The following is a 14895-nucleotide window of genomic DNA, read 5'->3' as shown; positions in this document are numbered from 1 at the left end:
ATCTTTCGTATAGTACTTACTTTATAGTAACGAAAATAAGGGGATAAATCTAGAAAATATTAATCGAATAAACATTCATTTCGTGGAATTGAATCGATTCAGTCCAGATAAGAAGAGATTTTGCATGTTTTGAACAAAATAAGTAGAAAAAATGTGCAGAGCACCAACGTGATGTAGGAGATTTTGGCGATCGTTCATTCATACGCCATCACAGAAAAAAATTTTCAAAATGTCTTCATTTACTCCCTTCAAATGCGATGGTCCACCCGGTATGTATCTATTCTAATTTTTGAAAGTTCAAGGTAGCAATGAAAAATATCAACTTTCCACATATTTATTGAGCAACAACAATAATTGGTCGTAAAGTAACTTCTTTGAATTTATAGCCCACATGAAATCCAAGTGGTTGAAGGTCTGATATGGTATTTTGAACTTATCCTTCACATTTGGTAACTTATCCGCCAAAATATCTATATCCTGAAAAATACATCATTGTTAAGTAAAACAGTTGTTTATTATACAAAAAGAAAAAAAAGCTTTGGCCAAACCAGAACAAGAATAATATTACGTATTCAGTGAACATGTCACTGTAACATTTTCCGCAATGGAAAACGTCATTCAATACAGATTTTTTTTTAACTTTCGTGTATTTTTTTCCTTTTTTTTATACAATCATGTCTTCACCCTTAGGCGATGACGATTCTGATTCAGATGAATCTGAACCACCAAAAAATGAAGAACCCGAAGAGAAATCAGCAACCTCTTCTTCAGGTAAATACTATGGAGATTCAATAGACTTCGACAGTTCCTCAATGAAATGTTTCAAGGAAGTAGAGCTTTCCAGTAGTTCCCTCTTCAAACATCCATTGTATTTCTTTCCCGAACTTGAGGATCCAGGTATCTTCGAAGCCTTCAGATATGAACCTCCCATGGAGATAGACAACGACGTGGGAAGAGAAAGATATTTGAGGATATGTAAGCAGTTGGATGTGGTACCTTTGAAGAGAGTTCTAGAATCTCTCGATCAAGATTGTCTCGACTTGAGATACTACGGCCTCAAGCATAAAGAGCTTAGAGCAATCTTCCACACGCTCGAAATGAACGCCTATGTTAAGATACTTCTCCTTCAAGATTCTTGGATGGAGGAAGAAAGTGTTCTTTTGCTTAGCAACATGCTCACACACAACGAGAGTATCATAAGTGTGGACCTTAAACAATGTGAGATAGGAATAAAGGGAGCTCGTGCCCTAAGTGACGGTCTTCAGACTACCCTAACATTGAGAGAACTTGACCTTAGTCATAACTCCATCGAGGATAAGGGTCTTCGTAATCTACGATCGGCTTTCAGAAATAATGAGTCTCTGAAGAAGATCGATCTTGGATACAACAACTTAACAGCAGCTTCTGCCCCTATTCTCCAACAGTTCTTCACAAGCCATGAACTTATAGAGGATGTCAATTTAGAGTGGAATATTTTATGCGATGAAGAAGGTTTCAAGAAAATAGGAGCAGGTTTGAGGAGTAACCTCCATTTGAAATCACTGAATTTGTCTTGGAATGGTTTGGAATCTATTATAGTGGCTAAAGAGCTTGCGAAATACATTAAAGAATCTCCAGTATTAGAATTCTTGGATTTGAGCAATAACTTCTTCAAAGGGAGTTGTGCTGAAACAATAAGAAAAGCTGTAGCTTCAAGTTTGACCCTAAAATGCTTTAAGTTTGGCAACAATCCATTGAATGTGGAACAAACTGCATCATTCGGTATGTTACTCTTACAAATGGCAAAACTGCAAACACTAGATTTGGAAAATTTGTATTTCAACAAATCTTTCAATGCCAGTTTGAAAAAAATCAAAGCTTCAGGAAAAAAGCTAGTTTACGGTGGGATATTAGGCAATTTCAAGATCAAAGGACCCAATGTGGGGGAAGTTTTGCTCAAGCGATGCCATTTTTTAGGACTTGCACCTAAGAAAGCTAAAGCAAAGAAAGATTTCGGTCATATAGCACTAACATTTCCCGAAGAGGTCATGGATAAAGCAGATTTTGAAGATTTCATAAGAGTGAAGAAAAAAGGGAAAATGTACGACTTGGATTTGCTCGCTGAGATGGAAAAAGCATTTGCAAGCACCAAAACAAAAGTCGATACTAAACTCCTCCTTTCTACTTACATGAAATTGTATCCTGACACTGCACTTCCACCGCCAAAACCTAAGAAAGGTAAAAAGGGAGCGCCCACCTCAGGCACAGAAACTTCGATGGAAACCAACCCCCCTGGGGTGTCCTTCACCACCCCAGATCAGTTAGATGCTTCGAAAGCCATTTCAAAAACGGAGAAAGTTGCTTCGGAACCAGAAAAACAAGCTACTGAGGCGACTGAGAGAACTGAAACTGAGACTCAAACTACCGAAGAGAAGCCTGTAGAAGGTAGTGTGGTGGAAGAGAGTAAGGTAGAAGAGAGTAAGGTTGAAGATAGTAAGGTGGAAGAGAGTAAGGTGGAAGAAAGCAAGATGGAAGATAGTAAGGTAGAAGAGACAAAGACTGATGTAGTAGAGGGTGCTGAAGCAACCTGATGATATGAGATCTGTTTTTTCAATATAAAAATATTGATGAGGAGACATCTTACTTAATTTCGAATTGCCTTTACTAATTGGTGAATGGTCTCAATTAAAACCAAACATTGAGATTAGTACACTGCGCAAAAAAATTAACGCACATTCTGAAAATCTCAATTTTAATGAAAGTTAACCCTACATTGACTTTATAACTTATTTTTTATGTTCTCTCGGGAAGGTTTTGAACGAAACAAGACACATTAAATGGAATAAACATTCAGGATTTCACCGAATCTTATGTGAAAGAAGAGAAATAAACAATTTTCAAAATACTGGAATGCTGATAAGTGATTTAATACTTGGTATTTCCACCCCTTGCGTTAATTACAGCTCGGCAACGACGGTTCATACTCACAATGAGTGATCTTAAAATGTTCTGATCTAATCCTTCCCAGATTTCTCTGAGTTGGATTCCTAAGTCATTAAGAGTAGCTGGATGATTTTCTGAACTTCTCAGCCTTCTATTGAGGTTGTCCCAAACCTGCTCAATCGGATTGAGATCTGGACTTCTTGCTGGCCATTCCATTCCAGAGACTTCAACCTCTTTAAGGTACTCCTGAACGATGCGCGCACGATGGGGTCTGGCATTATCGTCCATAAAAATGAAATTTTCACCAATGTATGGGGCAAATGGCACTACATGCTCTTCAAGAATGTTCCTTATATACCTATCAGCATTCACAGCTCCATTATCAACGACCACTAGGTCTGTGCGAGCAGTCAAAGATATTCCACTCCATACCATAATCGATCCTCCCCCGAAACCAGTAGTATTCAGGAAATTGCACTGAGCATATCTTTCATGTGGACGTCTGTATACAAGGGAACGTCGATCATAATGGTAGAGGCAGAATCTAGACTCATCTGTGAAGAGAACTCTTTCCCAATCAGCCTCTTCCCAATGAATATGCTCTCTCGTAAAATCCAAACGCGGCCTTCGATGGGCTGGGGTAAGAGCAGGGCCTCTTGCCGCGACACGAGGCCTTAATTCATATTATCTGAGGCGATTTCTTATTGTCTGAGTGCTAATTTGCACCCCATGAGTTTGCTCAAGCTGATTTTGAAGGAGGCGAGCGGTTGCAAACCGTTGTCTCAACGAAGAAACTCTCAAGTAACGTTCTTGAATGGCAGTTGTTACCCGAGGTCTACCCTGTCCTGGTCTTCGGACATTTATACCTGTCTCCCTGAATCGCTGCAACATTCTGGACTCACTTGTATGGGAAACTCCAAACCTTTCTGCAATTCTTGTGTATGTCCACCCTTCTTCTCGCAAAACTACCGCTTGGGCACATTCCTCTTGGGTCAAATTGCGTGTTTCGCGTTGCATAGCGATCGAGTGTAGAAAATCAAACGAAAGAAAAACTGTTGATCACTAGAATTGATCGAGAACAACTGATTTCAGAATGGAGCCAATACATTCAAAATCTGATAATCTCATCTTTTTTTATTCCTGCTGGGAAAAAACATCTGTATTGAAGAAAAACGTTGAAAGTTGATAACATATGCATGAATAATTCTGATAAAAATAATTATCATTGAGAACACCTTCAGTTGTAGAATAAATTTGGGATTTCCATAATGTGCGTTAATTTTTTTGCGCAGTGTAGTACCTGACACTTACATCTTTGGTAACTAAGTAATCCCCATCTGAGTAGTACAGCGTAATTGGGTGTTGAACATTCGATAAATTATAAGAGGGAGGTGTATCACTTTGATAATGCAACATGTTGAGTGTTTTATTTCCAAAATCCATTGCAGAAAATAAACCTGAAAGCAAAGAGATACAAATAATTATATTGAAAAAGTTGAGGTGTTCTAAGAATTAGTTACGTTTCACACAGAAAGAGTAAATATTCTCACCTGTAGTATACATTTGATATAAATTAGTTGCCATATTCAAAGACGTGCCTGCAGGGTAGTATTTCGCAAAATCAGGAATTAAAGTCTGAAACAAAAAACACAGTGAGTTACCATAGTAATTTTCCGAGTGGAATTTTCTTACTGCATTGAATTGTTCGTAATCCTCTCCAACGAAGTTGAAAATGAACATAAGACACAGTTTCTGGAAGTACGTCCCATCCTGGCAAAAATATTCTATGAATCTTGAGAAATATTTTCTTCGTGGAAATACTTCATGGATGTTCTTTGACTGCACCGATTGCTGAAGTAGACTAAAGTTAGAAGAAAACATTTAAAGAAACTGCAGAATGATCGGAATAAAATTTGATGTATCACTTTGTTGAATTATGAATTTGTATGGAAAAATATTGTACAAAAGAGCTGTATTAATATAAATGGTGGAAATTGTGATTATGATATTAATCGGTATTTTATACTGAGCTTGAATATTTTTTCTATAATTTTGGTTATACAAGGAATGAAAATGATTGCCCTTCTTTGATATAATAATAATATAATAATAATATATATTCATCGTCAAAGTTTACATATACATAAACATACATATGAGGGACTAATGAATATTCAAAAAATGGAGAAAACCAAGTAAAATGGTAAAATGTTTGAGTACTTAATTATTAAATTAATTAATTGAACAAAAAGTCCTCCATATGGTATATAGATGGATCAAAATCAGAAAGAAGCACATAAAGGGTGTTTTTTTTAGAGCTATAGAACTTTAAATTGCAATAAAACAACGATGGATTATTCGATTGACATGAATTTTATTTATTCGCAAGATAATCTTGTGGCATTACATTTTAAATATGATTTTTGGCATATGACCGCCACGGCTGGCTCGGATGTAGTCCAATCTGGACATCCAATTTTCGATGACTTTTTCCAACATTTGTAGCCGTATATCGGCAATAACCCGGCGAATGTTGTCTTCCAAATGGTCAAGGATTTGTGGCTTATCCGCATAGACCAATGACTTTACATAGCCCCATAGAAAGTAGTGTAGCGGTGTTAAATCACAAGATCTTGGAGGCCAATTCACAGGTCCAAAACGTGAAATTAGGCGGTCACCAAACGTGTCTTTCAATAAATCGATTGTGGCACGAGCTGTGTGACATGTTGCGCCGTCTTGTTGGAACCAAAGCTCCTGGACATCATGGTTGTTCAATTCAGGAATGAAAAAGTTAGTTATCATGGCTCTATACCGATCACCATTGACTGTAACGTTCTGGCCATCATCGTTTTTGAAGAAGTACGGATCAATGATTCCACCAGCCCATAAAGCGCACCAAACAGTCAGTTTTTCTGGATGTAACGGTGTTTCGACATACACTTGGGGATTAGCTTCACTCCAAATGCGGCAGTTTTGTTTGTTGACGTAGCCATTCAACCAGAAGTGCGCTTCATCGCTAAACAAAATAAAATGGACGTAGTGCGCGATACGTATTCCGCACAGAACCATTATTTTCGAAATAAAATTGCACTATTTGCAAGCGTTGTTCAGACGTGAGTCTGATGAATTGCCAAACCAAACCGAGAAAAATCACTTGACAGCTGTTAAATCGGTTGGCATCTTGAACAGTAATGCCAACTTAAAGTTATATACCTCGAAAGAAAACACCCTTTATTTCTGAGATATCTATGCTGATCATCAAATAGTGCTGTGAATCTTCGTTTATTAATTAATCCATTTGCTTCAAAGGGCCGAAAGCTATAGCGCTTCAAAATTTTCAGGTTTGCCGGAAAACACTCTGTATCTCCGAAACGAAGAGTCAACACAACATTTGATGGCCTGTTTCGAATCAGTATTGAGCGTCATCAGTCACCCGTATAAATAGAACAGCAATAAAAGGCTTTGAAGCCATAGAGAACGAATAAGTAGTTAGAGGAAACCATTAACTAAAATTTACTCCTCATTGTAACTTACTTCAACAAAAGGAAATGAAGCGAATACGAATTTGTGATACAGATTGGGTTTATGAGCCACATAAGCAATGGGTGCTAGTGCTAAATGTAGCAGTATCTTTTTGTTGTATTCTGGCCTCAAAGAACAAAGTATCAAGGCAATCGTTGACCCTATGGAATGACCCATAAAGAAGAGACTTTCTTGTCCACTTTTGTCGAGAATGTAGTCGATTGTAGCTGGAAGGTCATAGTAAGCAATTTCGTGTAATCTGTAACAAGAGAATACATTCAATTATTCGATATAACTCAATTACGATATCGTTTTCGGTCTTCAATTGTGAAGCTTTCGAGTAATTTTGCGTGAGAAAGCGATGGAATTTACTCAAAATTGACAATTTCAGTTCAAGGTTAATCTTGGAATGTCTGCCTGTAGAATTGAACTGTATCAAGTCATTTTGTTAAGTATTTATATCAAAATTTTCTTATTTTCGGTTATAAATTTTGTGAAATTTGATTAACATTATAGAGATGTAAGTAATGGACTAGTTTTCATTTTTTTGTTAAGGATTAATTCTAAAAATTTAAGTAACATGAAACAAAAATGTGGAAGAATCATTGAAATATCTCTAGAAATGAAAAAGTTATGGGACTTTGAAGTTGCGCTTGAAAGAATAATTTCATAGTCTAGTGTGTGACGTCACGCCACTTACACGAGGCGACTGGTATTCGCAGAGTGCTTACGAATTCATTGGTGTACAATCACTTGTACCGTTCGTGTCGTGTTTTGTTCGTTACACGATGGCTGAAATAAATTGTGCCTATGTGTGCAAGCACGACAATTAAAAACCCCAATAAATTGTTTTTTCATATACCAAATGACATGAATCAAAGGAAGAAGTGGTGCAAATTAATGAGGCGTGACTTAATTGGACCTAAAACTACTTCATATGTGTGTGAAGATCATTTTGATGTAAGTACCTATCAGTACTAGCTGTCTATTTATGATGATAAAAATACTAAGGTGTAAGTTGGTTTGAAATAAGTTATTGAGTAAAAATAACTTCGTCCTTTCACGAAGCCTTCTTCCATTATGGTGACATAAAAACAAAACTCGAGTTAAAACTACACTGTGCAACTACAAACGGCGCGAGAGCCTTGGCGCGGCTAAGTATTTAAACGTAATTTATGGTGTAGCGATCACAGGCAAGTGGCGTGACGTCACAGACGAGTCGGAGACCAAAGACGTTCCGCTCTAAAATACGTAAATTGAAATAATCTATTTCTCAGTCATTTATTAATGGATTTTCAAAATTTTTTCACTGATTCATCAGTTTTGCTCTATATTTTAATTCTATCGTGTCAAATATAGTATTATCAACATCACTAAACTAGTCCATTATGACGTCGGCAAAATACTTTACTGACGACCAAAGACAGTAACCAAATGAAAAACAAGTAATAAGAAGCATTATTACTGCTCAATTAAAAGTGCAATCTACCTACGCAAAATTCCAATAAGAGGAACTGGAATCAGGATTCAATGTGGTATGTCTTCTGGAATATACGTTTCCTCTCATGTTTCCCAACCACACGTCATAACCTGCATCTGATAATAAATAGGCTGAAAACAAAAGAAATTTTACAGTAGTTGCTCATTGGAAATAATGAATTAAACTGCTGTGCCAGTCTGCAATACTCTAATATCGTTTTTACCGCATTCTAGAAGTTTGTATAGTATAAGACTTCACCTTCAAGAATGATACAAACTGCAGAGACACTTTTCAAATAAAAAGTCTAGATGTATTAAATTGGGAGATCTTGGAGGACAATCATTAGGACCTCTATTTTTATTATTATTTCATTGAATCGTGGTTGTTACGGCTGTGTTAGTCTACAGGAAACTGCGACCAAATTGATATTTTATTCTCAACCCTACCTATTCAGAAACCCAAGGAGACCGTCGATGCTGTCAACGAAACCGACGATATCTTTAGGAGCCTTGGCTATTACTTCGTGAGCACTGACTTTCCCATGTGAGTGGTTCTTAGGCTAGTCAACCCTGGACATTTGCACACTATGTGTCTGGCTGTTTCTACCTCTTTTCCACAGAGTCTGCAGATCTCATCTGCTGACTTACTCATTAGGTAAAAAAGATATTTGCACCGCAATGGTACAGTCCCACCATTACCCAAAGCTCAGCACGTGGTAGCTTCAGAAGCTTTCAGGTATAGATCGATGAAAGCACGAGAAACTTCTTTGCCTGAGCAAGACCTGGAGTATTTCTCCAGAGGGTTCTCCTATTGTCCATCCCCCATTGTTGGACCGCAGCCTCATATTGGTCTTTTCCAAGCCCACATAACCAATAGGTGTTAACCTTGATGCCCGTTTTGCAAGTTCATCTGCTTTTTCATTTCCTGCAATATCACAATGCCCCAGAGACCATAGTAGAGCTACTTTATTGCCTCTAGCCAGTTGCTCTATAGTATTATGGCACTTCCATGTCAATAGGGACCCTTGACTATATGATTCCAGGAACCTCAGCGTGGCCTGTCTGTTCGTAGTGTTGTAGATACGCGCCCCTTTGAGGTTTCTCAAGACCTCTACTTCCATTAAAATTTTCTTTTGAATAGAAAAGGCTTTAGTGAAGTCTCTAAAATTCCAGATGAAAAACATGAAACACTGATTGACTGTATATGTAAAATAATATGGAGTTCCATAATTGAGAATGTCTGAAGATGCATGATATGTGAATTGAATTCAGACAGTAGATATTTAAGTATTTCTTTACTCACGGAGATCTTTATCAGGTCCTCTAAGGAACCAATTGTCGGAAGCACCAAGCAGGCCATGCTGAATCAAAACTGAAGGTGTGTAGGAACCATTTCTCAAGTTCTTCCTTTTTGCTCGAATTTTGTGAAGAACTAGAATGTTTCCTGTTTCTGAGACAACTTCGTGTTCAGTCAATTTGTAACCGAAATTCATCACCATTTTTTGCTGGAAAAGAAACAGTAGTCTAAACCAAAAGTATTCTGGAGTTATAAAGATTAAGTAGAATGCATGAGGATTCAACAAAATTGTGTGACATTCATCTTTAGGTGAAAAATTTTTTTTAATAGTAATAGTTAAGGCGGTAAGAAGTATTTCGGACTCAGATGACAGACAGACTATCAAAGTTGCCCAGAACGCATTTTGCTTGTGAAATTTTGGAATAAGAGAAATTTTATTATCTCCCAAAAGTGACCACAAAGCCTCATCTTTCTTTGGCAGACTGGGTAGCACTTATTCTTGATAGCCTACTTAGCATTGTTTTGTATCTGAAACTATGACATTGTTAATAACATTCGGTAAGCGTACGACCTGTACTAAGTAACGGACTTTTGAAACTTTCTTTATCGCATCTTTGATCAATAGATAGATTTCAAATGCGACAACAAGTAGATGATTATCATCCGTTATTAACACGATCTATGACATAATTGAATTCTTCGAATTCATATCAGAAGCGTGAGTCAACATTACCGTTCAGCGTGAGACCAAAACCAAGGTGTTTTCGTGATTATCATCGAGACGACCCAATTTTTGACAATTTAAGAATTTGATCACGCTTACAATTTTCGCCGACCACATCGCATTCTTCTTTAAGTTTTGAGAGGGAGATCTATTCTTCGACACACCACGAATTTTATTATTGGATATTTCGATAATGATTTTGAATTGTGTTGTTTGAATTTATTGGTTTTGGAAGCGGATGAGTCGTGAATTGAGCAACCTACATTTTATATACTGTATTTTTTTTCAATTTGAAATGAAACTGAATCAAATGAAATTTATAATAATAATAATACTATATTGAAAATTTAGAGATCAGTTTTTTGGCTCATTGTTTCCAATTATGAGACTTTCCAAGAACTTTTGTACGAAGGAAAATGAGAGATCTCTTAGATAATTAAAGAAAAAAAATGTTTTATAAACATGGGCCTTTAAAAGCTTTGTTTTCGAGATAGTGGGTGTTATTGTTTTTGTGATGATAGATAATACCAGTTTATCGAAATCTTCGCTACAGATTGGGTGAATAAGTACTTAAACTTATAATTAATCTATTCATCACAGCTTACTAACTGGATCTTTATAATAATCTCGTTTACGAGAGAATTTTTCCCAATTGGTTCCAACAAGACGGCGCAACATGTCACACAGCTCGTGCCACAATCGATTCATCGAAAGACACGTTTGGTGACCGCCTAATTTCACGTTCTGTACCTATGAATTGGCCTCCAAGATCTTGTGATTCAACACCGATAGACTACTTTCTGTGTGGGTATGTAAAGTCATTGGTCTATGCGGATAAGCCACAAACCCTTGACCATTTGGAAGACAACATTCGCCGTGTTATTGCCGATATACGGCCACAAATGTTGGAAAAAGTCATCGAAAATTGGACGTCCAGATTGGACTACATCCGAGCCAGCCGTGGCGGTCATATGCCAGAAATCATATTTAAAATGTAATGCCACAAGATTATCTTGCGGATAAATAAAATTCATGTCAATCGAATAATTCATAGTTGTTTTATTGCAATTTAAAGTTCTATAGTTCTAAAAAAAAACACCCTTTATTTGCCAAATTGAAGTTGAATATCTTGAGAGGGAAATGTGCTGTGATAAAAAACTTGAAAAAACACTCTGTATCTACAAAGCCTTTGCAGACCCACATCAATCAGAATATTCTTTCTTGAAATGATCTAAGGAATTCTTGTACGTACCCGTATGTGTATGTTATCAAAATTATTTAAAACATAAGGATTTCAAATTTATAGCTGCAAGTTTCTTGTTCTGATCATTTTCATTCACTACATTCTTAACGTTGGAGAAGGACATTGTTGAAGGAGGGAAATAGGTATAGTAATTTCAGAGATATTGTGCCAAAGGGATTGATATAAAATGAGCCTTTTTTATTGTCTCATTTAGATAGATTCAAACATAAAAACAAACATGCAAACGAAAAGAACTGGACCACAATGATTTCACTGAAAAATTCTTTTACTATATTCAGGTCATGCGATAGTCAGCCTTGTTTTTACGCACTCATTCAGTACTTATTCATCATTGATGAAGCTATGCATAAAAAGCTGTCAAAAATACAGGTGTTCACCCATCCAACGTAGCTTTGCATCCAGGACAGGAACCCTTCATATTGTTTCACGTAGAATACCTCATAACTGATTTTTGATGGCTCATTTTATGGATGTAATAAACCAACACACAAAATCTTAGAATCAGTTTGGTATTTTTAAATTATGGTGAAAAAAATTTTAGCTGATATCTTTAAAACTATTGTTTGAACTTTCTAGAACAAGCGTGCAACTTTCGGATATTTATTATTGAATTCGGAAATTCTCAATTATTTAATTTTTATGAATTAATTTTCTATAGGACTTGGTTCATTCAAATTAGATATCACACTTGTCGTGAAAATGAATATTTTAAATTCACCGTGCATCTGATTTACTGTTATTATGTTATTTTATTATTCGTTATTGACATAATTGTTATTGAATGTAGCTATATATAACTTCCAAAAAAATAATGGTTTTGAACTGTCTGAATACCTGATAGCTGTTTAATATTTTTTAATCAATGAGTTTAATTTTAGAAAGAATATGTAACATAATGGTTCATAATATGTAAATTTTGTATTAAGATAAATTATGAATTAACGTATATCTTTTGGATAGAATGATGAATGAGTTATTACACAGTAAACTACTTCCACAATAATTTAACAAGACCTAATTACATACCCACAACTTTGATGATGAATACCTATGAATTGACCAAGATCGAGGTTAAGATAAATCATTAAAAAATTATATCAATGGATTATAATTTCTGCAGCACGACTATCTAATTTTCGTGAAAATATTCAGGGAAAAGTATAGTTATTTCGAGTAACGGAAAGAAGATATATTGATACATTTAACATTCATTTCTTGAGTGGAGTGATTTATGATAACAAATATATTTTCTCTGCAGTTATAATGAGGATTTTAAACTGTAGAACAGGTTAACTAGAGAATACATTACTACTAGGTACCACAAAATTAAGAGTGACTTCTGAAACATGAAGAAAAAATGCTCATCTTCTCTCTCTCTGTACATATGTTTATAGAAATTTTTTTTGAAAATGACCTAACGAATCACCAAAGTTTCGTACTGTAGTTAGGGAATACCCTGTTTAGGTAATAGTGATTCAAAGGATGCTAGAAATAGGGTGCTGAGGAGTAATTAAATTACTAATGACTGGAAGGTATGAAGATTTAGATTTTATGAATGAATGAAATACCTATTATTCATAAACAATATATGTACTTACAATATCAATGTCACCCAAAGATTCCCCAACAATAATTTCCATCAGACTCAAACCAAGGCATCCCCTGAACCAAAAAAATACGAAACAAAAATACGTCATCAGGATCATAACATTCTCGAAATACAAATAGGAATTAAGGAAATTCAGATTGTTCTTTCCCTTATAAAATGACTAATTTCAAGCTGAATTATAAGAATGAATGCGCATTTCACATGAAGCGTATACAATAAACTATTATATTTTGAAGCTTGAATAATCATAGATATATAAAACCTGATTGATGGTAAATTGTCCGTTTGTATTCCAGATATAAGTGATTAAAAAAAGCTATAACGATAAAAATTGAAAATGGATCTCTAATAACCTAGAATAAGTTGTTTGTTTCAGTCACATTCATAGTTTGGATGAATACATTCCTGGACCAAAAAAGCTGCATATTTAGATTCAGCACCTCATTTAAAGCATGCTCAAGAGTATTGAAACCCTCAGCAGGTGTAAAGGGGCTATACTTGTTTCTAATGTTGGTTTGAAACTTAAAAAACAGACAGAGGAGAGTTATAGAAATATTTCCTTTTATGTTTTATTTTTTGAAGAAATTTTTCTTTTCTTCTCTTTCACGAATTTTTCCTAATGTTACTTTTTTATTGTATCAAATATAGGCTTTTTATTATTGAAGTTTACTTCTTACAGTGTCAATAGCTGCAAGAACCAGCTTGATGGACTCTTTTTTTAGAATTTCTTTTTCATAATTGTTTTTTTTTTCAATACTTCTTGTGTTTTTTACGATATTTTTTTCTTATATCTCAAACATGACATTTCTGTTTGGTTTTTATGGGGTTATAGGCTTAGGCTTCCCCCTTCTCTATTGTAATAATAATAATGAACACTTACAAAATAAAAAAAATATTGAAAATGGGATTTTTGAGCATTTACTCACAATATCAATGCCATCACCGAGAGCAGGTCCAAAAATAGTCTCCCAGAGTCCCAGACCAAAACACCCTCTGAACCAAAACAACACCAAACACAAATACTTCATTAGGAACTCAAAAACACCAATTTAAAAATGATGGAAACCGTATAGTCCTCGATGGAAACATGACATTGTCTTTCGTCGTTCAACTTCGATCAACTATAATCCCTGCTCGATGGACCAACAACAGACAATCAACAAAGTTACCGTACGATTAACCGAGTCAGAGTGTGCCCCATTGAGAGCCACGGATGGACTTATATCAAAGAGATGGTAAAGCACGGCAGTTGTTGCATTACACATTACAGAATTGGTTGGACTGATTAGGATCGCATGCTACCTGTATTTCGTGATGAAATACTATCTAGCAACTCGATCGTCTGTCGAGATGTTTTTTAACAGCATCTCGCCGAGTGGTTGAGTTTTTGCCCCAATTTTGTATGTTCACTCGTTGAGTAATACGATCTAATGATGACTAGGCTCTTTGAGCGCTGTTTCATTGTATAGATAGCTCTATTATTTCGTTGGTGATGTCTGTAATTTTCTCTATTTTTGAGCCGGGCATGGTCTTAAAGGATAAGGTTGGACTAATAGACAATTCTACTAAATAGTAGAATTTTTAGTCATTTCACTTTATCGATTAATTTTCTTTCAAACTTGATAGTGTTGCCTACCTTTTATTATTGAAAAACTCTTTAGATAAAGTAAATTCGTTTTAAGGAAACATTAGTTTTCTATAATTTTTCTTCAAGAGGATTTTGTGATCAGAAAGCCCAAATTTTTCTCATCTCTAGTTGAACCTTATTATTTTTTGAAAGGCTAAGATATCCCGTGAGATTTTTGGATAGTTCAAGTAGAAATAAGAAAGGAGTAGTAGGTATCCCAAAATCATTATTTACGTGAAAGAATTTTAAGAGTTACAAGCAACCATTAATATTTTTTCAGTTCTCTGCTTTCTATTCATTAGCAATGAAAAAACAAATTATTCAGATATTATATTGCGTGCTTAATACTTTGAAGAATGTTGTTATAATTCGTTTGCTGCTCTATGGAATCCAGTAATATGAAAATAGATTCGTCCCAAATACAAATAGACTAAGCTAGTATATGAAAAGT

The 14895-nt window shown here is 35.4% G+C and overlaps 1 protein-coding gene across 2 annotated transcripts; it reads right to left on the bottom strand.

Annotated features, from left to right (window-relative positions):
* Window positions 1–303: 303 nt before the first annotated feature.
* On the bottom strand, window positions 304–14032 carry LOC123684547 (lipase 1-like). Of its 2 annotated transcripts, none has more exons than XM_045623842.1 (8): window positions 13744–14032; window positions 9227–9428; window positions 7938–8055; window positions 6457–6703; window positions 4615–4773; window positions 4473–4557; window positions 4234–4379; window positions 304–477 (listed from the first exon to the last, which is right to left on the bottom strand). In XM_045623842.1, exons 1-8 carry the CDS (start codon window positions 13843–13845, stop codon window positions 319–321), a joined length of 1218 nt encoding a protein of 405 aa, XP_045479798.1. In that variant the 5' UTR covers window positions 13846–14032; the 3' UTR covers window positions 304–318. The 2 variants fall into 2 exon arrangements, with proteins under 2 accessions (XP_045479798.1, XP_045479797.1); XM_045623841.1 differs by lacking the exon at window positions 13744–14032 and adding an exon at window positions 12807–12980.
* Between the last annotated feature and the right edge of the window lie 863 nt (window positions 14033–14895).

This window comes from Harmonia axyridis, chromosome 7 (assembly GCF_914767665.1).
Source record: "Harmonia axyridis chromosome 7, icHarAxyr1.1, whole genome shotgun sequence".
NCBI classification, from domain to species: Eukaryota; Metazoa; Arthropoda; class Insecta; order Coleoptera; family Coccinellidae; genus Harmonia; species Harmonia axyridis.
The sequence above is the reverse complement of the archived record's forward strand: the minus strand, read 5'-3'. Positions and strand labels throughout refer to the sequence as shown.

Coding starts and splice junctions, on each gene's coding strand:
- LOC123684547 (XM_045623841.1), bottom strand. CDS start 12,914: ATGATCCTGATGACGTATTTTTGTTTCGTATTTTTTTGGTTCAGGGGA. Junction 9,429..12,806: donor CTTTGGGTGACATTGATATT/GTAAGTACATAT, acceptor TTTCTTTTCCAG/CAAAAAATGGTGATGAATTT. Junction 6,704..7,937: donor TCCTCTTATTGGAATTTTGC/GTAGGTAGATTG, acceptor CTCTTGTTACAG/ATTACACGAAATTGCTTACT.